We start from the raw sequence: 27,280 nt of genomic DNA on the forward strand, positions 1-27,280 counted from the left end.
GAGAAACAGGCTTCCTGATTTAGTTATCATTTTTTGCATGTGATGTTGGAGTAGAGTAAGTCACACATCTTAGAGAAAGTGTGTAGACATTTAGCAGATCTTAGGTTTAATGATTCAGCTTTTAGCAGTTTGGTGCTTCTAAACCAGAGTATCTCAGGAGCAAAGCATCAAAAACGTAAACTACTTGACTTGCAAGTGTCCTTGGATTTTGAAAGTTGTTATTCTGGATTTGAGTACCCTTTTGCTGTCCAAGGTCTACTGAAAGCCATAAAGCCCTTCTGTGAATCTCTGCCTAAATCTGATATGTTTTTTGATCCTGTCATCTGATGTAGGAATGAATTTTAGTAACTGTGACAAGAGCTGTTCTCCCACTGCCTGGTTTTGTAATTCTGACTTTTTTGGGGATTAGAATCATAGAATTGTGTCAGTCTGGTTGTTGGATTTTAAATAAAGCTTTTGTAGCCACATATCTCTGAGACACTGAGAGCTCCTTATCTTATAGAGAAGGATATTTTAAAAACCTTTATTCAAAAGCATTTTTCCATAGGTGTCACAGGGTTTGTTACTGTTGTGGTTTAACTTGCCAGACAGCTAAACACCACACAGCCATTTGCTCACTCCCCCTGCAGTGGGATGGGGGGAGAGAATTGGAAAAAAAAAAGATAGAACTCATGGATTGAGGTGAAGACAGTTTAATAGGACAGAAAGGGAAAGGAAAATAATAAAAGACAAAAAAACAGGTGATGCACGATGAAATTGTTCACCACTGATACCCAGCCAGTCCTTGAGCAGTGACCATCACCCCTCCAGCCAACTGCCCCCAGTTTATATGTTCAGCATGATGTCATATGGTATGTAATATCCTGGAATATCCCTGTAGCCAGCTGGGGTCAGCTGTCCTGTCTGTGTCCCCTCCAAGCTTCTTGTGCACCCCCAGCCTGCTCACTGGCAGGGCAGTCTGAGAAGCAGAAAAGTCCTTGACAACTAAATCAGCATTATTCTCATCCGAAATCCAAATCACAGTACTATACCAGCTACTAGGAAGAAAACTAACTCTATCCCAGCTGAAACCAGGACAGAAACAGGGATGATCTGTGAGGTTGTATCAACTCAGTGTTATCCTTTATCTGTAACTGTCCAGTTTGCCTTCTTTCCTAAATACTGTCACAAAAAAATTCTGATCTTGGATATGGAATAAATATTAACAAAGGAATCCTTATGAAATAATGGTGGTCTTATATTCAAAAGTTGACTTCATTCCTATAAATTAATTCATCTATTAACCTGTTTTATGTATAAGCACATACATATGGTATATTATCCTTATCAATAAATTCTGCTGTCATTCAATCACTGTCTGTACAGGTACCCCAGGAGGCTGTAGTTCACTGTCGTTTTCAACTCCTTTCACATTAAATAAAATATGAAGGAGTAGCTCTGACTGATACACAAGACAGATTTGTCACTTTTTAATGTTGCCATTGGAATCTGATTCCTACTTTTATTTATGCAGTTGGATTGTACAGTTCACCCATTTAAGCGGCACAGTGCTACCTTCTGGTTTTCATTCTTCACTTCTCCTGTGATGTCTTAAGGCACAGTTGCAAAGCAGAATTTGCAAGAGAGAACAGAGTGGAAAACTAGCAGAAGTGGTGAACAAAGGTACTTTGGGTGAACACAACATTGTTCATGCTGATTTCTCCTTTTGATGACTAGCTTTTGGAGATGCAGTGGTGAATCATTCTATGATTGTTTATAGCAGAAACAAAGGTATGCATTTTACAGGTTTTATCAAGACTAATTTAAAAAATTTTTCAGCTACAGATACTTATCAATAATGCTTTGTGTCTTAAAGCCAGTAAGAGATTTAAAATCCTAGCTTAAGTACAGTATGGACATGTTTGTGACAAATTAGTAATCCATACCAGAAATACTGATGCTTTTCCAAGAAAGCTGATGTTCATGGTATGCTGTCAGAGCCTTGCAATGCGTTTGTCAAAAGCCGTCCTCAGTTACTGCACCTGATGTACATGACTGTAACCTTCATCATGAGGGACTTCAGAGAGTACATGTCTACCTGCTGTAAGGTTGATTGAGTTTGTTATTACCAACAGTCATTGCTGGTACTTTGTTTCATCCAAAAGTCCTCATGTTCTGTTGATGTTGAATCTTGGATGTGCGTCTCTACAGAAGGTGGGACTGACAACCTAAGCAGCAACAAAATAATCTGTTCTGGTGACTTGTGATGCTTTTTATATTTTTACAGTTCTTGCCAGAGAAGGAACTGATTCCAAAAATAAACTTTAGAAGATTTCACAAGTAACAAACCGTAACTGCAATTGCAAATTGCATAGCAGTTTGGATCACCTTACTTAGATACAAGGATTCATGGGCTGTTTTGTAATGAATGCATGTGAATATGCTTCTTGAATTTTGACCCTTTGGTCATGAATTATCACTGTTCTGTAAATTTGAACTTTTAAAAAAGCGATTTTCAGATTCTAAGTTAATAAATTGGGTCATATTAGCGCATGATCTGTAAACTGTGGGTATTGGCTGAATCTCAGAGTCATGCAGTATTTCTGCTTTGTAATGCTGTTTGAGAATCTTTTCTAGTTCTTTTTGTCTGAACTGTGTTTTTCTTCACCTAACAGGTTAAGAAATTGAAAATGAACTAATAGCAGTTGCCATTATAAATATCCTCAGGGTTCATGATAAAATTGCTGTTCTGGAGCTGGTGTGCAATGAGATCATTCACAAGTCAATATGTAGCCTGTTTTCCTTATTTTGAAGTTTATTTTCTATTTTATATCAGTAATATAATCCAGGCATTTCAGTCCAAACCAGTGCTTCTTGGGTGGTAAAACTCAATAGGTATTTAGTCTCATGCCTTATAAAGCTACTAGAGGCAAATTATAATTGTCTTGAAATACAATGCCTGTCATAACTTATTACAGTTTATGTATTATCTATTGTGTAAATACAATATTGGTTCCTTTAAACACATACTGAAGTCACAGCAGAAAGTAACATCATAGTGGCCAACATTAGGACTTAGAAAACTGTAGGTTCCATGACAGCTTTCTCAGAACATTATCAGTTATGCATATTAAAGGATTACTTCTACTGACTGATTTGGCTTTAGAGCTCCTAGTATTTACTGACTGCAGAATATGAATTTGGTTGCCACATATATTTACTCAATATGATGATAACTGTAGGAACAGGATTTGTACACAAAGGTCTTTAAATTCATTACTTTCCTGAATGCATCCTAATGACATGGAGTGAATCTAGAAATATTTTGGGAAAGATGATTTAGGCTTAATTACATTTTATTTTATAAGTAGCTTGCATTATAAAATAAAATATGTTCTTTCTGATATTTGGGTTGAATTTTAGAGAGAAAAAACTTCACTATTAATAATTTGAAATTTAATTGCGAAATTATTGATGATGTCCCTAACTGATATTTATTCCCATCTTATACAACCACATTTTTTCTTATAAGTTTGTTTGAACAAATGAATTTTAGTGTATATTCATAAAGCGTTGAGATTGGTCATAAAAATACACAGAAATCGAAACTGACACTTCAGATTTCCATCCTACTAATAGAACTATAAATTGTCTTGAAAACATTTGGGAAAATGGAAAAATAAGTTAGGTACTCTAGTATCAGTCGGAATGATACTCTTGGTATGTTGCATATGCATTAGTGCTGTGGAAGATTTCACTGGTGGGTTTGCACCTAATGAGTCTGTACGAAAGCAAGGTCTATGTCTTCAAAGTGTTGGGTTTGGATTCTTGGGGAAAACTGAACTATTTGATTATAATGTGCAGGGTGTTGGTTAAGAGAGCAAAGATTTGAAAAATATTGCAAAAATTTCAGGGAGTGAAAGAGAGGAAGTTTTTTCTAATACACGTTTCTATTATGCTATACAGTTAATGTAAAAATGTGTGCTGCAACATCAGTGTTAAAAGAAGAATAAAATAATTGACGGATGAAGACGGGAATACTTTTTCATATGAAGGTTAGGCTAAACAATTCAGGAAATCCTTTCTGCTAGTGTCAGAGCTGGTTAAAGGAAAGGGTATGTGGGAACCAGTAAGGAAAGGTTCAGAAAGCAGTAACTGATAGGGTAAGGATTTTTAAATCCCATCTTTGGACTGGAGCAAGCCCACAGACAGTCTGGAGCGCAAGACAGCCTGTGTTTTGTTAATGAGCCTTGAAGGGAACGTGTAGCTCTGTTTGACTGGGATAATGGAACCTCACTTTAAGCATATAAAAGGGTATTCAGCAGTAAAAGTTAATGCAAAATTTAACAGATAAGCTTCAAGGAAATAACAGAAAGGTAATCTCGGTAGTTAATGTGAAGGAGACATTGGGACTGAGGACACCTAGGAGTCTTAAAGAGATGAAGCTGTGGCATGTATGTACTGCTGCAGACAGAGCTCTGCTGACTGAACAGACAGCAGATTTATGGAAGTAGAGCATGCGGGGTAAAAGCTGAGGCCAAGAGCAGGCACAAGGGAACACAGTTTGAAGACAAAAGAGATACTGAGTCAAGAGAGGAATTAGTGGAAAGGGAGTTTGAGATTACTTCTTTTGTCCAGAGGAAACTTTTAAAACATGCCCATGAAAAGCCAAACCACACATTCATCTAATCAATACAGGCTGAGGAGATGAACAATGTGAAATCATTGCCCATGTAAAAAGATACATGCAGTTCTAAATGCAGCTGTGAACTTGGAAGCAAATGCTGAGGCTGGAAGGAAAACCAAAAAAAAGTGAGTCAAAGTCAGAGAAAGAGTAGAAGTTGTGCTTTCTAGCTGAAGTACCAGGAGATTCATTCTTAACTAACACCTGATTTATTTGAGCAGCTGAACTAGTTCTTAATCCTGGATAAGGCTATGTTCCTCTTCTGTTTTTTTTAACCAAACAAATCTATGACATAACAGCTCTGCAGTCTGCAATATCTGGGCTCTCACAGTGGGTGCTCGGATACGTATCTGTGCCATCCAGTGTTCCCACTTCAGTAACTACCGTTTCATGGGAGTTACTTCCTCTGTAGCTGTGGATATCAAGAACAGAACCCAAGAAGATTAAGCTACTCTGTTTCCCTCAAACATAAATGTTGTTATTAAAATACAATATCAACAATACTTTTCACATAAAAGTAATTACTTTTTAAAATCAATTTAAAATTCCTCTGTAGTCTTGTGTCCAGGATCTGTAATGTTTAACTGCTGTCAAAATTACATTCAGGTTGAAAACTACTTAGTGTTCTGCTTGCTTTCATTTTTGACACTTACTTTCACAAAATAATCCAACAATTTTGTTAAGATGTCTAAATTATTCTTGAGTTTATTTTAAATATTGCCAATTAACATATTTTAAAATACTTTAGAGATCTTGCAAGTGAATTATACAGGTTTTCACTTAATACCCAATATCACGATTCTTGCATCACTTCTAAATATTGGCAACTGTAATAATTAGCTGAATTATTCAGCTTTTATAAGGAAAGCTGAAAAGCAAAACCGCTCCACATGCAGGCAGTCTACAAGACACTAGTATCACCTCTTTTACCTTACTGTCTTGGAAGAATGGCAATCCCTGTTCTTATGAAAAAGGCTAGTGCCCGTCACTGTGCAGATAGCACTGGCCTCCTGTTCTCAACACATTGATTTCAATTAGCTTTGGATGACCCAAATTTTAAAGTGAGAAGTGATGTAGTAAAATCTTACACATCATGTTTAGTCATGCTCTTGGAAACTGTCATAAACAGTTTCTTAATCAAATGCCTATTACAAGAAGATACAGGGGAGAACTGAACTCATCTTTGCAGTCACAGACATATTTAAAGTTGCAAGTAGGCACAAGATGGTCTTAGGATGTTTTGAAATGAAACTTTGGTAACAATTTAATTGAAAGTGTTAAAGGCTGTAAAACACAGACTCTTCTGTTATGCAACTCAAGATACAACATACCTGAAGAATAAGCTTAACACTGAATGCTAATCTCATAAAGAGAGATGTGTTCATAGCTAACTAAATATCTGTTTTAATAAAATGTCTTAATTATGGAGTACAATTAATCCATCTGCTAAAGCAACACTCATACCTTTATGTCTGTATTCCTATTTCTTTGTTTCTTTTTAAAGTTTTAAAATAGCTGCTTTTCTAAAAGCACAAAACTTTTTTTTTTGTTTTGTTATTTTACAAGAGTTTTATCACTTAGATATATTTTCATTTTGAGTGCCTTTGTGTATAGACAGCCTATGGTGTTAGATGGTTGGGGCTGATACTAGCTGGCAGAAAGGAAAAGAAGCCTGTCTTGGCAAACCCTGTTTTTTATGTAAGAGAACATCTGTGAGCTCTATCTTTGTGGTGTAGTTGGACTCTCATAGCCTAAAAGAAAACTGGAATCTAAAAGCAAGCACATCTGTCCGTTTAATATTGTAGGGATTATAGATTTTGAGTTTAAGGATAAGAATTTACTGGTGAACCCTGAGGAATGGTGCTAACTGCTTTATGTGTTTGCTGTGTTTTAGCTTGAAGGCAAGTTACAGGCCCTCTTCTGCCCACTGTGCTTGTACTCACAGGGTTTTTTTGGAAACTGGCTATTTGGCCTCCAGCTGTGTGATGGTTTAATCAGTAGCTAGTGGCAGGAGAGATTGCTCCAACGGAGGAATGGTCAGGAGGGAGGCCATACTCAGAAGACCCATTGCAGCATGAGCTACCTAGGGACTGCATAAACCAGCTGAGAAACTGTGAGCTCACGTGGTTAGTCCATGCTGATGTTTGTGCTGTTTGTTCCAGTCATAGTGCTAGCAAGTTAGCTGCCTTGAGGATATTTCAGTTGTATCTTTAAAAATTGTACTGTACCTCTCCACCCTGTCCATCCATTAAGATACAGTGTGTTTGGTGCTTGCTATTCCTCTTAGACACTCAGAGAAAACAGCACTTTGCTGCAGTGGTTTTCTAGAGTGTTTTTATGGTTCTTCTCTGCTGTGTGTTGGATTGGACACAGTCTGTTTGCTGCAGCTGTCCGAACCCAGCGCCTCTGCTCACACCAGACTTCAATTTATCTGCTCCCTCCATTGCTTAGCTGAAAACCTCAATATGGGCAAGTGCTCTGTTTGCACCAGCTTTAGGCTAGGAACTAAGGAGGACAAAGAAATAGACAACAGAGAAACTGAGAGTTTGATCAGCATTTTTAAAAATTATTATTCTTTCCTCGTGCGTACTGGATAGGGAGTCATTCAGTTCATGGCCTTGGGTGCTGCCCAGTCTTAGGTGTGTAAGGAAACGTTATGTGGGAACATACCTGAAAGAAAACAATAGGTAGAGGCAAATACACTTTTTCCATTCACAGTGGGTTTGGGGTATATTTGAGTGTACTTGAGTGTGTTTAGAGCTCCTTTGATTCTAGAATTATTCATGCTTGCAAGAAATGCAAGTTCCTTTCCTTATATCCACTGCTTCGGAGTAGGGAACAAGTCCATGTTCTTTGCAAAGGGATATTGACAACAATCAGAATTACTGCAAAATTAATGTATTAAAACATCATACTGTTGTGAGAGACAAAGAGAATGAATCCTTAATAATAACTTGTGTTGTAACTTGGTTTTCCCCTGCTGACTCCTCTCCTCTTACCCTCCAAGGGGAGATGTCACCTCATGTCCTTGTAACTTTTTGTCTCATTTCTGGACACATCTTCATCAGTCTGGTGTTTTTATTTTTTTGGGCAAAGTAGACTAGCTTGACTTTACATAAAAGTCTTGAATAGTAAGGAATTCATATTTTTTGCATTCCAGTAGACTGTACACCCTCAGTTCTAGACAAGAAAAGAGGTCAGAGATGATATGGACTATACCTAAACATGATACAAAAGTGGTCAAAGAAGTAGAATTTGAGTGATGAGATGAAAGATGTAGAACGGATATGTAATTTTAAATATTAAGGTGGGATTCAAGGTTGTTTTCAATTTTCAGTAACTTAAACATGAGGTTTTTATGATTTATTCAGCAGTCATTTCCTCAGAATGATGAGATGATGCAGCTTGAGAGCCACTTGCAAACAACTAGCTAGATTCAGCTAAAAGTATCAGATTAGGGAAGTCTGTGATATCAAATGCTTAACAATAAACTTCTCGACAGCTGCTCCCTCTCACTGTGTCCCACTGCTCAAAACACTGACATTTGAGTTACTTCAAAGCTGGTTTTGAAATTTTGAGAGAATAGTTTAGAAACAGCTAAGTACTAGGTCTTCTGTAGCATAACACAGAGCTTAAAGTTGAATTTCAGTCTCAGCAACTACAGAGTAGCTGGGTTTGTACTACTATAGTTGACTTTGGTTTGCATTTCTGTAACCAAGATTGGAATGTGGCCTTTACCCCACTGAACTGATATCATCCTAAAAGTTTGGAAGCCACAAGACTGGGATGTGAACAATAGCCCAGCACATGTGTACACATACTTTGCCCCTCAGAATCTTTTGGGGTTTGTTTATTTCTTTCCCCAAAGGAGAAGTTTTAATTTTAGTTTTTAGTAGGCTATACATTTTTTCCTCTGAACCATCTCAAATAAATTATCCGCAATCAAGAGGAATGTTTCCAGTCAATTAGTTACTGCAGCCATGTGCATGTATTTCAGATTATTCACAGTCTGTAGGAGTTGTATAATGAAGATTTTAATGACTGAACAGAACACTTATGTTGAAATGGATGCAAGCATGCCTCTTCTTATTTGTTCTTATTTGAGGGCTGGATGTTTATTATGCATAATATTCCATATGTAGTTAGCACCTGGAAGAGGGAAAAGAGGTGTTCTTTAGACTGAGAGAATGGAATAAATGCTGACGTTTCCTGCGCACTGATTCTCAGCATCCCCCAGGAGGTTCAAATGCATCGCTTATTCTTTCCAAAGACCTTCCTGTTTTGTTACAGTCAGTAAAAAGCTGCCCAGTCTTTCTGTGTAACACTGATAACCACAATCCCAAACTGTATGTCACAAATTATACAAAACCGCTCCTGCACGTCTGCATGCAAAATTCTGTAATCTGTGATAGCTCAAGCGTTTCATGTCTTGTACTGAGTATTAGCAGCTTAGATGTTTGCAAACTACTGTGTTAGTTTTTTTCTTGCAAAGTGTAATGACCAATGTATGTTGTCAATATAATATGGGGCAGAAAGAAAAGCCCTGTACTATCAAAATATACTGTGTTAAATTTACCATAAAATATGTACTTTCTGGCTCTTGCTAGAAGTTTGTTTGAAGAAGTTCTGTATTGTTTTCTTCATCCCCATTAGGCAGCTTTTGTCTGATCCCAAATAACAACGTCCTAGTGCTCTGAAAGTAAAGATAAACATTCAGATTATGTGATACTTACCTACTTATAATTTTAGGATTACACTGCTGACCTCAGATATCACTGAGTCAAAACGTCCTACTCTGGTCTTTGAAGATTTTTTTTCTTAACCTGCAGTATATGACGCAGTTTGCCTATCAGATAGAGCCTCTAGCACTGATAGTAATCTCCCCTGATCTTTAGCAATGGCATGTCTTTTTATATTTTAAGGATTGAGATGGTTGTGAACTTAATATTTTTACCTCTGTCGCTTCTTTTCTCCTTTCTTCTAGCTTGTCCCCCACCACTTCTCTCTGTCTTCCCTACATACACATTTTTGCCTTCCTACTTACTGCTGACCAGGGCCAAGACACTAGTCATTGTGTGAAACTGAGCTTGAAAGTGCTGTATTTCTCAGCTTATAACAGGAGAAAACTAGCTAAATTGTGCTATGAACCGCTTTTGCTTTGCTACTAGCCCCATGTGTCAAATGCATTCATACGTGATCCATAGCTGCTCCGTCTTAGCTTGGTGCCTGGTGCACTGCAACAGTCTGGAGGTGATTGATATGCATGACTGGGGCATTGCAGGAGACCAGGACTACTTAACCCACTTTTTTTGTACGTGTGTGTACATGTGGCGGGTCTGCTATGTATTCCTGGCTGCCTGCAAAACTTAAGGATGTGTCAAATGCATTCATACGTGATCCATAGCTGCTCCGTCTTAGCTTGGTGCCTGGTGCACTGCAACAGTCTGGAGGTGATTGATATGCATGACTGGGGCATTGCAGGAGACCAGGACTACTTAACCCACTTTTTTTGTACGTGTGTGTACATGTGGCGGGTCTGCTATGTATTCCTGGCTGCCTGCAAAACTTAAGGCCACAGCCCATCCAAGTATTATTAGACTCTCACAGTACAGCCGAGGATCCACCACACATACACACTGAGGGAAATGCTGCCACATGCAGCCGCTGCGTAGAAGGCTAAAATCCCACTCCCACATGAATCTGTCAGATTGATCCAGAGCTTTCTGAAACCCGAGGAGAGACTGGCCACAGCTCACTTGACTTCAGACCCACCTTTGATTTTCAGCAGCTTGCCGTACTGGTTGTCAGAGAAGAAACCAAGTCTCGTGTGCCTCAAGAGCATTTAACAACTTCTGTATTTACAGTAAGAAACATTTTTCCTTAAAAAACTTTATGGTGTGTTTTACAAGGTTACCAGAGTGATACCTCATAGGGCCTGTAGGTAGTACAGTGCCACATACTAACATCAATGCACTTCGCATTATGGTCTTATTTGGTAACAAACTGTATTGAGACCACCTCTAAGAAACCTCAAACACATAACATACTTTTGCAGACAGCCACATCTGTTAAATGGCTTATTTCTGCCAGTATTTTTGTACCAGTCCCATACAGGTGGCAGAATTGGCTGCTAGCTCAAGCATTAGGTAGCTTTTTGGACAAGTTAGAAGGAAAAATGGTTGACAGACAGTTGTGCTATCACTACTGGCATACTCACTCTTGCCAAGAGCTTAGATCAGATAGCGGTTAAGTGCTGAATGAAAACTCTTGCTTAAGCTGCAATGATTGAATGCGCTGAAAATGCTCTTTATAACAAACTCCTCAGACAATTTTTTGGTTCAGGAATTTTTGTAGATTATTCAGTAAGATCATGCTAACAAAAAACAAACAAACCAAACCAAAAACTTAAAGGTGACAAGAACAAGGAAATGTAAAGCCTAGGTCTGCAGATGACAGAGGCATTGCCAGCAAGCTCATGTCTGTTCCAAACGCTGTTTGTCTGTTATACATCAAAAGAACAACTTTTGGAGCAAAGGTTAGAACAGGGCTTTCACTTGCTCCCCAGGTGTCTGGACAGGCATCTAGGCTGGAGTCATCTTTCTGTTGTGATATAGTGAATGAGGAGTGGGTATTCCTCCGCAGGAATTTTAACCCCGATCCAAAAAAAGTATGAGGTGGGGGCCCAGTTGCCCACCTCACGCAAAGGAGGGAACTGCCCTGGTCACCTACATGTTGCAGAACAAAGGAGCTGTTTTAAAACTGGTGGTTTAGGGGAATTCTGCCTATTCTGTTCGTACTGGAAAAAGGAATTAATCCTGTTTGGGTTTTTGTTTGTTTGTTGTGGTTTTATTTAACAGAAGCAATGCTCACCCTCAGTTTAAAATCTGTGAATCTGACAAGATTATTTGAATCTTAGGTGAAAAGGCACATGCAGTAGCATTGCGGGACATAATCCTTACAGACCCCAGGAAATTTAAAATACTTGTCTGTCCTCAGTGTATCTGCAGAGTCCTTTTAAGTGTTGATGGCTCTCCATTTTCTTACGATAAACTCTAGGAGGCATGGTTGAGCAATGGTATGGGAGGGAGAGCTGCCGTACAGCATCGCATATTTATGCACAGTTTATCTGAGTTTGGGTTGACTGTAGCATGGATGTACCACCATTTAACTGCAGGGAGTTAACTCAGATCTATCAGAGTTCATTAACTAAGAGGCCTGCTAGGCACCATTAGCTCCATGACAATTTGGTTCTTCCAGTGCCACTTGTCTTTTCTCAACCATCACTGCATTCTGAGTATCTAGATATATAAATTATTTCTATTATCTCTGTTTTGAGGAAAATGAAGAATTGACTGAGTTTTCTTAGTTATGAAAGGAAGCAAGGCTGGGTATATAGAGGTTTAATTGTGAACCTGCTGGAGTGATTTTGAACCTGGCTACCTATCTAAACTCAAATGCTACCTTAATTATTTCTGTGTTACTTGAGAGGAAACCTAAAAATACTCAGAGAAATAGCTTTCTTATCTTATAGGATGATCTGCATAGCTATCTCCTTATTGAGGCAATATTGCTGCATTGATATTATGTATGAGATGTCACTTATCAATAGATCCTTTGGCACATGGATTAAAAAATGTGATGTGAAAGCATTTTAAGAAGATTCATTTGTGCTGTTATAGAAATGGAGGCTGCTTTATGCATGCCACTACTTATCTGGAGTAGGAAAAAATGCTTCATTAATCTACCAGAGAATTCCTCCTGGTGAGATTAGACACCAAAACATGTTATATGACTGATTTCTAGTAGCAGAAGAACCTGAGATCCCGCTTCAGATCCCATTTCAGATCATCTTTTTAAATGAAAAATATTAATTGCAGAAGAAAATTTCAGGTACTGAGATTTTTGGGGCTAGATTCTCTAGTCAGTTTCTCTGAGTGCAAATGGAACACTGTCAATATGTGACATCAGACGAGTTTTGGAAGCACCTGGTTTAGCCTTAGTATAAATTGCAGCATCCCATGGAGTTTTAAATTAACAGCAGTTCCTCTTGTACTGCCAACATCGTCGGTGCAAGATTCTTGCCAGAACACAGGCTATTTCAGCCCTTTTCTCTTCCACTCGTGCGTTGTGATGTGCCTGGTGTGCACCCAGGCCCATGCTGGGGAAGGGAGCAGTGGGCATGGTCCTTCCACTGGCTCCATCTTTTTTCATTAAGGTGTCAGGAATGTGCAGTACAGCACAAGTGCTGTCTTGAGGTGGGGTTCGTCCCTTTCTCCTTCTCTGTTTTGGTGGGAAAGGTCTCCATAGAGAAGTTAATCTTTTTTGAAATGACTCTGTACATGTGGTAGCTACATGTTATTTGTGCCTCGTTTTGGGGGGTGGAGGAGAGTAGGGATTATTTCATCATTGTTCTATGTATTTTTGATGCATTCAAGTGGGGAGAGAAAAGGCACAGTGGTCACTTCCCTGCGATACTTAGGCGACATCTGTACTGCTAAGTGAAACAGGCCAGGGGTGGTTCTCCTGTCCTAGGGCCAGAAGGCACAGCGTGCCTCATGTCCATATGGCCAAGTTCTCGTTTTCCCAAAAGAGGGTGGCCTCATTCAGACTGTCCCTTGGGAACAGTCCCTGGCCCATGCTGTTCCCTGAACCATGCCCAGCCATTGTCTGGGAACATGTTAGTTGGCAGGAGCCAAGACTGTGCCAGGGAGCGGGCTTACAATGGAACAGCAAGGGTAGGGGCACGCCAGCGCATGCCCTGGCCCTCTCCGTTGCTGCTGCAAACGTAACGCAATTAACACTGATGTTCCCTAAGTTCAGCAGCATCTTTGTATCAAGTTTTCAGGTTTCCCATCAGCCACGTAATCTGGACTAACATTGCAGTTCTGTGCATTTTTAAGGACTGCATTAAACGGAAAGTCAAATAATATTACAGCAAAGCAGAGTGCAAATAATGGAAGGCAGCTGTTTTGTTCGTTTGGAGGGATGCAGTAAAAGGCAGAGGTAATACCTGCAGAGGCTTTTTTTGTAGCTAAAAAGGATAAGATGTGTTTTTCAAGCTATGCTTAAACTGAACTAGTACATATGTAAATTGAAATGCATGTATGTGAGGTTTCATCTGGGGAAAAAACCAGTCCTAAACATATTGAAGCGAGGAAATGAATTGTTAGGGGAATGTCAGTAAATATTCAGATATCCTCATAGTTTTTTTAAATAAATGCACATTTGTAATATATCAGATTGCATATTCAAAACACCACTTTAACTCTGTCGCTGTATCCATCCCCAGTCTTATCCTGCAAACCAGAAAACCCCTACAGTCAGTAACTCTACATCAAATAAATTCTGAGTATGAGTTACAACCATCACACAATACAGTTATGTTGGAATATTTCACTATTTAATAACAGACCAAGTGGATATTTTATTTTGGAATCAAAGTGCTGTTATGTGGATTTATGGTTTATAAGGTTGGCAGTGTTTCTGAGTACTTTCTTTTCCAAAGTACATAAATATAAAGTGGTAAAAGTTTTGTTTTTAGCTTATAAATGTAGTTAATCATCTGTTCAAACAATAAAAAATTCTATTTATTAATGGCCAAGAAATGTTAGGGGGTTTTGGTTTTTCTTTTTTACAAGAGACTCATTTAAGTCAACTGGATGAAATGAATAGACAGTGAATATCACAATGGTTTAGAGGGGATTGTGGCACACCAGTTGATCATGTGGAATTTCAGTCATTAATCCATTAAAGTCGTTACTGCCTCAGAGGCTGATTTAAAGGTCACAGTCTTTTTTAAGGATTTCGTTGATGAGGAAAAGAGCCGTTCGTGTTTGATCCATCCAGCGCGTGCACGGATACACACTCAGTCACTAGCGTGCCGAAATACGTTCACCGCTTGGAATTTGCAACAGCGAGCAGTGGGTGGGCAGTAACGTGCGAGAGCTCTTGTGGGCTACACGAGGATTTGTATTGATCGTTCTGTTCTTACATCCTGTTTTTTATCATGGTTAGGCTATATGCAAACATGTCAGGCAATTAGACATGTGAAGACCTGGTTCTGCTTGATTATTTGACTTCCTGCAACTAATAATGAGATTTTTGAAAGATTTAGTGCTCTGCCATTTAATTATAAAAGAGGATCGGAGGCCTATATGTGCGGTGGAGTTAGGTGTGGTAGATTAAATTTGTCCTGGCATCCTTATTGAAGCCTCCCTGTAGGCACTATCAGCTGTAATCAGCACTGTTGCCAGAAATAACACTGCAGCGTCAGAAACATGGGTTTTCTAAGGGTATAGCCGGGGGACGTGCAGTGTTCACTTGTTTGTTTAACTTTAAATTAATGAAGACCCACAAGATTCTTTTTCTTTCCTGACTTGTTGTTGAATTCTGTCATTTAAATTATTTTTATTATTCTTCATAAACACTGCTGGCATCCAAATTACCTATAACGACTTAGGAAAAAGCTAACTTCCATTGTGGTACATTCAAAATACCCACTTACGTGCACAGTAATGGCCTAAAATGAAATAAATTCCCAGCAGGATTCAGAGGAGAGGAAAGAATACTTAAGATGTAACTTAACTATTGTGTTAGTCAGCGTTGTGCCTACACTTTGAATAATCTGTTCTCTTTCAATTGCTAAAATTTCTTTTTCTGTTCTCTTAGTGATAATATGTATTAGAAATTATCAATAAAAAGTTATACATGAGGCACAGGCTATGACATTTGGATACTACAGTAATGATTCCTGCATAATAGCAAGTTTGGATTCTCATAAAGATACAGGATATACAATGATTTTGAAATTCCTGGAAGAGTTCATTTTTTTGGCATTATTTACTACCTCTTTCCAGTAAAACTGTGGCTTTGAGAATAAAGCAAGTTAAAATCAGCACATACTTGTCCTTTGGGGCACTGATTTCTCCTGCACTCGGAGGCTGGCTCGTAGGCCCAGGTGCTGGACACTGTTCAGTGAACAGGTGACCTTGAGAGCAGGCTGGGACAGCGTTACCAGGAAGGAGCAGCAGCATAAATCTAAAAATTAGTAACCCCATGGTAAATACTTTGAAGGGTTGCCTTGGTGAAAGCATCAGTATTGCTTCATGATGTCATTTAGCCATCAATGGTTAGTGTATAGATAATTTAAGGGTATATTTTCTATTACATTTGTTATCTTAAATAAGATAATGTATATTCACTTAAAGAATATACTTCCTGTTATTTCCAAAACCCAGACTGACAGGGACCAGTCCTGCACAGGGGTCAATCCTGCCTGATAGTTCATTGTTCCTGCCATTGTATTGATTAATTCTAAGAAAGACAGGAACCAGTAGGTTTCCTGAATAGTTATAATAATAGTATTAATAATCAGGTTATTAGAAATGAAGTAATTGTAAAACTTGCAAATGCATTTTAATTTATACTGCTTACTTTTGGGGTCTCTCTTCTGAACAAATTCAGTTCACCCGTCGGTTTCAGTGTGGTGTATGGACCCCTGCACGCAGGTTTCTGTGCACATTACTGTGCCGCATTGTCTGTGTTACAAACACTACTCGTAACTTTTCACATCTTTCCTTCAGAACATGGCAATTAGCACTAAAGCCTTAGGTTTAGCTTTAGAAAAAGCTTTTTTCAGTTTAAAGGAATCTTACGGTGTCACTTTCAATCCTCCCGTGAAAGTTAAATTTCTTTCTCTTGCTTCCTTTTATGTTCAAAAACTGAAATAATTTATTACTGTGAAAGAATGTCTACTGAATCCAGTAACCAACAGAGGATGTGGAAAGATTTATTGAGAGAAACATTAAGAGCATTCCTGGCCAGGTGTATTTTTTCTTTTTTGTGAAATGGGGAAAAAAAACCCACACACCTCCAGCCAAGTTCAGGTATGGCTGGAAGCCCATTTGGAAACCAGCGTCTGTGATTGTGAAGTGCTTCTCGAGACAAACCAAACAAAAAGCGACGGGGGGTGCAAAGACGTCGGCACTGCTGAATGTCAGGAAATGTGCTGCTAGATCTTGAAAGGGACTGCAGTGTTTGCCGTCTGAGTGGGTGTAGGCACGTGGCTTCCGCTCTCCTTGTACGTTATACAGCAGTTTGTATCTATGGGAATGGAGGGTGTGGAACCCCTACCCAATTGGATTTGTATCGTCTGAGTTCCTCCTTGCACCCTCGGTCCATGACAAAAGGTACTGGAGGAGCAGGACCTGAGCCCGCTTCTGCGCTCCTTGCTTACCTGACGGAGAGGCGTCGCTCCGTAAACTGCGAGACACAGCTGTAGGGAACATTATTACTCTCGGACAGTTTTTTAGACCACCAGTAAATAATTTTACTGCATATTAGAATATATAACGTGCATTTGTGAGGAATGTAGTCTTTTGGGAGTTTACCAATTGTAACAGCTTACTTATTTGATCAGTTTTAGGATTAAAATCTAGCCACATGCAAATATCATTTTTCCAGGAATGGCAAAAGAATGAGGTATAAATCAGATGTTTCTAATTCTATCCATTTACCTCTCTGGCTTTTGTCCTGTCAGTTACGTGAAGCAAAAAGTGAGTGAGACCAATATAAAATATAATGCTACATATTTTAGAGTGTTCCAGGGATACTTTTCCTCTATCATTTTTTCCATCGACCCCAACTTCTTAGTCTCCAGCCCCGCTCTGTACTAGCTGAACAGGTAGGCCCCCTTAGCAGTAGCCTTAAAAATCAGGTATTAACATTATGGTTTTGTATACATTGTTGAAACCATTTCCTCTTTCTCCATTAATCCAAGTGTCTTAAACCTGTCATCTACAAATTATTCCTTGATGCAGCATCTTAGAAAAGCAGTGGTGAAAAGATAGAGAATTAAACTGCTCCATCTGCCTGCCCCAGGCAGAGAGCCGTACCTGCGTCCTGTTTTACGTGGATGCAGGTCTCATGTTACAGGACCCTGATGATGAAGTTTCCTTGATCTGTCCAATAATCTGTTCCATTGTATACCAGTGCTTCCTGTTAAAACACTTTCCTGACTTCTTATATCCCAGTTTAAGTTCCCTTAAGCCTATCACTTCCAGTTTGATCCATTGTGGATATGGAGAACAGGTCTTGCTTTCTCTTTGTAGCTCCCCGTCTGTATTTGAAACTCTTCTAGATCCCCCCTGGAGTTTTATAGACCTTTCTTTTCCTCTGTTGCTTCAAAGTAATTGTTCCCTCCAATTTCTCTCTCCAGGGGTGTGTCTGTGCCTGGCTACACCTATTGACACATTCCCAGTGCGCAAATGAAAATGTTACTGGTAGCAAGAGGCCAACCTTTTATAGTCAATACAATGAAGAAAACTTGGCAATTAGACAAAGGACTCTTTCAAATGTGAGCTGGAGTGCTCACTTAGAAGCACAGAGTCATCAAGTCTCATTTTATTACTTCTTCCTGTGTTGGCTTCTGTACCTGCCTGTCAAAATCAAACTACTTTTTAAAGTTATTTGATACAAAGATCAGCCTAAACTACTGAAGTCCCAGTGCTTAAATGCCTTTGTGAGTTTAAGGAGTTTGTAGACCACAGATAGGATTCAGTAGGTGCTTCAAGTTATAGGTCTTTAGCTATGCTACTCAATTACATCCTCAATTTTGTTCCAGTGTTTTCAAACCCAAAATTTTGACTACCTTTTAGATTTTAAAAATCAATTAGGAAGCAAGTGACAGCATCAGGCTTCTGTTTTGGTGGTGTCTGGATAGATGGAATTAGTTCTAGCAGTTAAAATGTATTCCTTTTAACAAAATAATTTTGCTTTTTAAATCATCATGGAAATTGGAAAAATGGTATCACTATCAAATTGTATTTCCTTAAAATGTGTTTTAGAAATTCTTCTTCTAATAAGTGCAGATAAATGTTTTTATATTTTTTCAACAATCATATTGTAATTTTGCATACTTGAAAATTGATTTTGGATACTTACTTTTTCCACTTAACATATTGTCTCCCTCTGCTCCTTTTGTTTGTTTTTTCTTTTCCCCAGGACCATTTGCTGCTTCAAGAGACAGTAAATTCTGCTGCTGCTCTTATCATGGCATTAATAAGGGACAGAAACCCGGAGCTGATTGGGCAGCTGTTGGTAGCGTAAGACCATAAGCCATGTGTAGCTTTTGGAAACGGTTTTTTTCATCATGCAGTCACCAAAGGTCTTGAATCATTTTACCCTTTGATAAAAGCACTGGATTTATAACATTTACTATTAAGATCTTTTAACAACATATTTTTGATACTTAAAATGCAAGTTGATATTATATATACAATGTGAAATGAAATACAAATCATTCTGATACACACTGGGTACGTACTGCGAGGAATGGTACTGGAACGTTCTGGGGCGGTACGGATCATTTAAGAAGGTGCACAGAGGACACCAAAGCATTCAGTCTTCATCCAGAACTGTCTTAAATAATGCATGTGTATTGTACTCTAGAACCGCATGAATAAATTTGATTTAAGATAAAATAGTCTTAAATCAGAGCTCTTGTTCTTTGTATGAAATTATTTCCAAATTGCTGCAGCAGCCATGCAGGGCAGCTTTCCCCACCTCGGCAGAAACGCACATTGCAAGAAGCGCTTGGAGGGTCGGGTCCCCATCCTCCATGTAATGAAGGTAACCTTGAAACGAAGAAAAGATGTGCATGGGGGCAACGAGGTGCGAGACCCCAGCTTTCCAGATGTGCTTGCTGCGGCTGTAGCTCTCCTTCGTGCTACACTGCTTCCAGAACCCATGTGCCATCATTTTGCAGGAGCTCCAATAGCTCCCTGAGTGCTGTGTAATATCTACTCTGCATTTGCCTGTCTGTATGTATACACGTGTATGTGCATATGCATCCTTAAAGGAAGAGTTAAGACCCAAAAAAATGTTTCACAACCCAGTCTGCCGGTAACTGAGAAACAGGAAGATTCTGTTAGCTCAGCTACAAGAAGAGAATTTTCACCTCTTGCTGGTTAACTTATCTATGTACTAAATAGTAGTGGAGAGAACTGAGTTTATGAGTTCAGATATATGCTGCGTTGATATTCAGGTGTGGAAAGTTGGGACAGGAAGGGGAAATGGTAAATCATTGTTATCTGGAGTATCTCCGGGTATCGCAACCACTAAGAGCAATGTAAGAGGGCAGTTCCTGAAAACACCTGTGCCTCCCTGTGCATCAGACTCAGGAATTCCAGCTCTCCTGCAGCTTCTGAAGGGACTAGGTCAGTGTCTTGCCTATCTGCCATGACTGGAATAAGGTCTTAGAGAAGAATCCTCACCGGAATTGTCCAGTGAGTCCTCCATTCAGTCTGTGCTGTGTGAGAGCTCTGTTAGTTCAGCAAATGTCCCTCTGAAACCAGCGTGCCTTCCCTTATTCCCACCATGTTCCACTCCCTCTGGTGCTCAGACAAAACTTAGGATGGCATGATCCGCGCTTGGTCCCCTTCCTCTTCCTCTTACACCTGACTGTCTGTATCGCTGTTTTAAATCCCCTTTAGGAGCCAGTGTCGAGCCCAAAGTTCCTTCATGACACGATAAAATAGCTATTAGCTGACTGTTCTGTATCCAAAGCACACGTTTTCTTCCACACAGAAGTCATCCTAAGACAACTAACAAAGTTCTCTTGCATCATCTGCTTTCTTCCTCTACTTTGATTAATAATTTGTCCTTTTCTGACATCGTACAACATAAGCATTCATATTAGCTCTGCGGCTATACAATAGGCATATTTTATTCATATATATATTCATGACTGTTCATATGCAGAGTACGCAAATAAAAGAGGAACTAAAGGATTTATTATTGGTATCCATAATTTACTAGGACAGCTTTCACAAATAAGTTTTCTGAATTCGCTTTTATATTAATGAATTTGATGAAGGAATTCGTCTCCCAGGCTTTTAAAAACATGATGAAAGATGTCTCTTTGGCTGTATTTTGTGTCTCTTCTTTGCTTGAAGACTGAAATACAACCCATGATGTGTTTCCCCACATAATAATAAGCAAAGAAAATCCTTTATGTTGTCCATCCGCTCTGATTTATACACTGTGATGCTGCCTTAGCGTTAGATTGTGTGTAACTTATGATTTGCCTAAGCAGACCCTTTTACTGTGTAGGGTTGCTTTATTTACCTCATTCTCTTAAAAGGATTTCAATCCAATTAAAAATGTTACTGCAATGAACAACTGTAATGAAAAATTGTATTATGGTTGTTTGTAGGCTTACTTTGAAAAAAGAACAGACAATGCACAACAAAATGTTTCAGATCATCGAACATATTTAGTTCTAATCTTAAGTGGAAGATAATAAGCTTTATTAATGTACTGTTAATCATTGCATTATGGATATTTCTTATATTTTAACAATCTTCTAAAATAATCTACAAACACTGAAAAATCGATTTTGCTAGAAGCAAATACACCAACAACAGAACTACTAAAACAGATCACGGAACACTAGAACTGCAGAAAAAAAAAAAAGGAAACTGGACTGTGATTAATGCTATTGTGTATCCAAACCAAATGTAAATGGTCTTTGGGATGATTGTTAATACTTACAATGGAAATAAAGATATAAAATGAAGTTAACAAACTAGTTGATTGGTTTTTGTCTGTGCATAGCTTCTCACAAATAGTAGTATACATGCGAAACTTGGCAGCCTTTCGTATACACATGCTGTTTTGAATTTAACTAGAGGATCAGTCACCACCCATATTGCTTGGAACAGTTGGACAGAGATAACACAGAGTAAATATAAGCTCAGGCACTGCCAGCCTTGCTTACCTTACTCCTCAAGCACTCTAATTAGTATTCCTTGGGTAGTGCTCATCAGAAAAGAGAATACAGACTATGGCCCTAGAAGTGCTTTTCATAACTGCAAAGTTGAGTGAATTAGATCTGTATGTTGAAACTAACCCACTTCATGCAAAATCTGAAAGTTAAATCAGTTCATTTGTCTTAGATCAGTTGGGAGAAAAATTTCTAGTTGAAATCTTCTTTTCTTTAGCTTTTCAGGCTACCTAGATGGTTTGATGGTCCTGTAAGAATGGCCGAAAGAATGAGAAGGATGGTGACATCACAAACAAAACCCAAAGCCAAACCAAAAAGCAGCATCTGACCAAAGTCAGATGTCAGACTACTGTAATCAGTGGCACAATTCTAGTTGACTCGAATATACTGCAACAAAGCTTTTAGCTCATCTTGATAACTAACGTAGGCTGCAGAACAAAAAATGTGTTTGGATGCCTTAAATATTTTAGTGGATGCAGAGTTGTATTTCTGTGTGACACCAGAGCCTCATCATCTCCCCAGTGCCGTTTTAGGTGCCATCCAAGCAGGAGCTTCCTAAAGCATGTAAGGTTCCTGACTACTGTTTGGCACTTCCGATAATACAGCAGCTTCTCCCGTCTGTAGGTCACTCCAGCAGAGAATGGTCGGTTTGTTCTGTTCTGTTCTCTTGGTCTCAGACACTTGCTGCTGGTCACTGGTTTTTGTCCGGGTGTTGTTTCTGAAGAAAAGCACATTTACTTCCAGGTTCACAAAAGCATTTATTATCTCCTATCTCCCTCCTCCTCCTCCATAACTTTGACCTGCAAAATGCTCCCTCATTGTATCAAGCATCCACCAAGATCTGCCAACAACCTGTGTTTCCCTTTTTTTTCCTGCTAAGGAAGGTTTTGGGGTTCAGGAATAGGCTCATGTTAACAGTGATCCTGCAGGATCCGGAATTCTGGGCAAGAGCTACCTTTGAGTTACCCAGTGTAACTGCTCTGATGATTAGAACACATAAATGGCTGGCAGTTGTAAAAACTGTGTTACAGGATGAACCGAGCCCTTCCAACCATTAGTAGTGCCTCAACCTTACGCTTTTTAAGATTTATGATTATTCTCTCTGGTCCATGTAACAGATGCAGTCTTGTTCCTATCTGACTGGAAAAAAGGTATTTAGTTATTAGGTTGATTAATTCAGATGCATGGTTTACTAGATGGTAGATTTTTCTCACTCTGTAGGTAGTGACAGAATGGTATTCAGAGAAACTTCCTCTTGTTTATTTCAAAGATCACTTATTAAAACCACAACTAATTCTCACTGAAACAGGGAGAGCGGCTGAGACTTGTAAAAAGAATAATAACTTTAAGGGCTCCCACTGGGAAAATCTGTTATGAAATATTAAGATATAAATATATATCTTATCTGTATCTTACAGAGATACATGATCGTGATATCAAAATTTCAACAATAACTACATTATTTAAAGCCAATCTTGAAGAGCTGAATTCTGAGAAACGAAGAAACTGTTTTCATTATTCCTGGCCAAATCAGGCAGTTGGTTGACTAGTGCCCCCCCCTCCCCGGCTCTGGATGCCTAGAGTGATATACCAAGGCAGAGTATCAAAAGGGGCTCAAATGTTTGTCCTCCCAATGCCTGCCCTTTCAATGTCAGACTGGTGAGTTTTTATGATGCCTGTCTCCCTCGGCCCACTCCTCAGCCTGCTTGTTGAACACAATGCGGTGCGTCCTGTGCTTCTGGCAAGCACCAGCGGACAGAAGCAGTCACTGACACTACATTTTTCCTAGTGTAAGTTGATTTTGATTGACAGGGCTGTAAAGCACTTGTCGAATATACATTTTCCTTGGTTATTTCTTCCAGGAATACTCAATTAATTCTGAGACCTGAAAAACACAATTGCAGCACCTGTGCTGAGGAAACAGTCCCAACTGTGAAAATATGTTTATGATGATAGAATATACTCAGCTTGCATACACCAACCTGGGGAGCAAAGTGGCATTTCTTAACAGATTTATTCCCAGGTTAAGTGTGCTTTTCAATCTTTAGATTGAAACGGTTCTTGTCCTTCATCCCGCACATATTCCTGTCTCAGAAACTGAAATCATAATTTAGTTAAATGCCACAACACTGAATTATAGCACAGTTACAAAGATAAATGTAAGACTTGGACAAGGGGAAAGCAATGTGAATTTAAATAAGGACGAAAAGCAAGGAGGCAAGAGGTAATATACCAGAGTGTCTCCAGGTGGCAGAATCTACAGGGGCGACCCCTTGAACAGCATGATGCGCTACATGCTGTGGCCAGGAAAGCCTTCCAGGCTCAGTAGTGCCTGAGATGTCAGCTCAATAAGGCATATCCCTACTCAGCAGCCTTTTTAGTTAATCACCTAATTTGGATAGTTATTTGTTGCTACTTCTGCATCTCCTTCCTTTTTGTTACTTTGCCTCCTTCCTTTTGTTTCCTCGTCTCAGACTGGCCCCGTCCCTTCAGATTTCATGCTTCCTTTCCATTTCAGTCATTCCTGTCTTCTCCTGCACTCTTCTATCCTTTCCCCTACTTCTGTTACTTGTTCTTTCTCTCCCTATTTGTCACTCCCTTTCCATTCCTCCCAGCCCACCATCGTCGAAGGAGAGGACCCCCCCTTTCCCTTCCCCTGCAAGCCAGGCCGTGGTCTGGCATCAGAAAGCCTTCCTCACTCCTGGATCGAGAACTGAGGCGTTTGGGCTTTGGCACCTCTGCGCCGCTCACAGCTGGGACCAAGAACAGATGTCACTTCTGCTGCCAGCTGCAGGCAGATGAGCAGCAGCTGCCCGAAGGGACAGACCTCCTGCATGGCAGCTGCTGGGATGACGCTGAATGCGCTTATTAGCTGGAGTCAGGCTGCAAGCGGAGCCGGCCCACTGAGGGGGAAATAATCCGCTCCAAGGTCAGGCCCCCCCTTCTCCGGGTTCAGTAGCCGAACTCGGGTTTGTAAAGTCAGCACCTAGTTAAGGAGCCAGATTTGCAAATCTAGCAGAGTCTCAGCAGCAACAAAAAAAAAAAAAAAAAAGAAAAGGAAAGAAGCCAAATCCAGGTATGGCTTGCAGTCCTGGCGACTGGAAAAAGTGTGTTTTCACTTACTCACCAGTGGCTGTGCCAGGAGTTGCTCGGAGACAAAAACCGAGGAACCCCACGATGCTGCGTTAAGCAGTTCCTTTCCACAGCAGAAACACAGCCTGATTGAAACCCCATTGAAGTCAATGGGACTGAAAGTTCCTTGCAGCCCGCTCAAGAATGCACGGCATGCCCTCCCTCCAGCCATCTTCAGCTAACTCACACATAACCATGCTGGTTATGCTGGGGTTTTATTATTATTATTGTGCTTTTATTGTGCTGCAGTTTTAAGTGTGTATTTATGCTGGGCTCAACTCCCTTGCCATTTGGTGGGGGAACATTATGGTCTTGATTAATGCCAGCTATGTTTTGGAGTTTAGCTGTGACTCCAGCTTAAGCAGCCATGGGCCTATGGTACATGGGGTTGTAGGGGCATATCTAAAGGGCAATTCAGAGTTCAAAATCTCTCCTTGAGGAGTCTGATTGCAGTGACAGCACAGTAAGCCTAAAAGGATGTTCCTGTGCTTGGCTAGGAAATGTCTTGACGTCTTTCGGACACTGTGTTCTGTCCCTCTACCCTCTACACTAGTGATGGGGGTTGTGCTTCCATGTAGCAAGTCAGCTGAGGCAGCTGAACAACTGTTACCTGGCTGGAAACCAACCCAGCGAGAAGTGATTAGCTTTCACGGGAGCCACCAGGTGGGATGATTTTGGGGGAGGGGGGATGCCATGATTTCTGATGCCAAGGGCTGCTGCAAAGGCATGTGCCTGGGGGGTGTAGGGCTGCAGCATTACCGGCATCGGTCAGCCTGAACTGCCCCTCAGCTGCACCCCTGGGGCATTCGGTTTTTAACTTTGCACTCTTGGGTCCTGCCTGTGTTGAGGGCGAGGTGAGTATTTGTTATTCTAGCACTTCTATGCCCCTTCTGCAGACAAGGGTGTATGTGTAGGTGAAGCACGGGGGAGGTGGGGGTGTGTCAGACGCAGTGTGTGGCTCCTCTGTTTGGCTGTCATGTGCGGGCTTTGTAAGCAGTGAAGTAAGCCCCGGTTGTGTGTTGTGACATGCAAGCCTCTGAAAGTGATAGATCTGAAAATGCTCAGAGGTGAGCTGCATTCCAAACCGGTAGGTCAGGATAAGGGAAGGAAGGAAGGAAACGAGGTGTCTCTGACCCTTCTGGGAGTGGCTGCTAGCAGCATATCAAAGAAGTACTCTCAGCATGGATAGTTCAAGAAAAGCTGCAAAATGCCTTCAGTGTGCAGCATAAAAAGCCATCTTACTTCTCCTTTTTTTTTTTTTTCCCCCCACCTTCTCTTTCTTTACAGCAGTTAGCTTTGCTGACTCGGTATTTAATCCTGCACCTTTGGGCAGGCAGTGCCACAGAAATCGAAGGTGCAGGGTTTGTCCAAAGCTTTGCAGCAGCGGAGCGTAGTTACTTGCAGGAAGAGAACGGGCATTACGGTGGCAGCAATGCACCCTCTGGTGGTGTCCATCAATAGTTTATCAAAAACCTTTCCCAAGTTAACGAAAGGCAAGACTAAAGACTAAAGACTCCACCACTGCCAATGGTAGAGCCAATATTTTGCTCTCCATCTTCACAGATTCCCAGCAGTGACAACCTGGGGTGCCGAGACGGGCTGCAAAAATACAGAGCACGGTGGGCTCTGCAGCCATCGGCCCCCACAGCAGCCCCAGTGACTAGCTGAGATGGGACCGGCTTAAAGAGGAGGCTGGAAAGCACGCTTAGCATGTGGATTAATGGAAAAATAGGGGTTCATGCTAATCGGGTTGTGTGGGTGGACGATGGCAAAGCGTTCGTTAGCAATCAGGACTGTTCCTGCCAACACGTACCTGCCTCAGGCTGGTTTCTTGGTAGTGGTTTTTGCAGCCCTTTATCATTCCTCTGAAAACACACCCTGAGTAAGATCTGTCTCAGATTTCCAGAAAATCCTAAAATACAGCCCAAATGGGCAATTTCTGGACAATTCTGTCTTCAAATTATGACTCTTCAGCTGCTTTTTTGAATGATAATTTATACTTTAGTGAAAATCTCAACTCCTTAATCTTAAAACAGATTGATGAAAGCCTTATGAATGTCAGAAGTTTTAGAAAACAGCTGCATTACAACTATGCTGGATGTGGTCAGCGACTGCTCTAGTGAGCATTAATGAACGGCTGGGAGTCTTCAAAGTGGCATTAAATGGTTAGTAAGTAAACATTGGCTCATCCTGCATTAGTAAATTTAAACAAAAAAAGTGATTCTGAGCATGAAGTAAAATGGGAAATAACATTTCAGTGAGAAGTGACATCATCAGACTCAGTGAGGATGACAGAATGATTTCTCGTCCATGATTATCATAAAGAAATATCATCTAGAATGAATCTGATAATTTATGTTCTTTAGGTTTGTATTTTTCCCCAAGAAAGCACTCATCAGATGGATCCTCAGAGGATATTTCAGGACTGAAATGCCGTATTTTAAATACTCAGTGTGGAAGGAATCAAACTTGTAGACAATTGTGTTGCAAGTAGTAATGCCTTGTAAGTAAAGCACTGTGCTGTTCAGCAGCTCTTTCATGCCCTCTGCCGTTAAAATGCTGTTTTGTGTCTGTGCAGTCACACTGTTTTTCCCGTATATAGTACGGGAATATAGTACCTAGGGTTAATGAAAAACTGTAGAGCAGTAAATAATGTTGGAAATTATTTTGTGTTGCCTGTAGGCTAAATTGTGGCTTTTATT

At 40.1% G+C, this 27,280-nt stretch overlaps 1 protein-coding gene across 1 annotated transcript in view; it reads left to right on the forward strand.

The window, feature by feature from the left end:
* The window catches only part of LOC104506607 (isoprenoid synthase domain-containing protein-like), a gene marked incomplete at its 5' end in the record, with an annotated part of 75,417 nt that extends 56,648 nt beyond the window's left edge, over positions 1-18,769 (forward strand). The window contains one exon of the mRNA XM_010147611.1: positions 18,665-18,769. Within this exon, the coding sequence (XP_010145913.1) occupies positions 18,665-18,769 (105 nt within the window). The remainder of the gene's footprint in view (positions 1-18,664) is intronic.
* Positions 18,770-27,280: the final 8,511 nt, after the last annotated feature.

The sequence above is a fragment of the Eurypyga helias genome, unplaced genomic scaffold (assembly GCF_000690775.1).
Source record: "Eurypyga helias isolate BGI_N326 unplaced genomic scaffold, ASM69077v1 scaffold10692, whole genome shotgun sequence".
In the NCBI taxonomy this organism is placed as follows: domain Eukaryota; kingdom Metazoa; phylum Chordata; class Aves; order Eurypygiformes; family Eurypygidae; genus Eurypyga; species Eurypyga helias.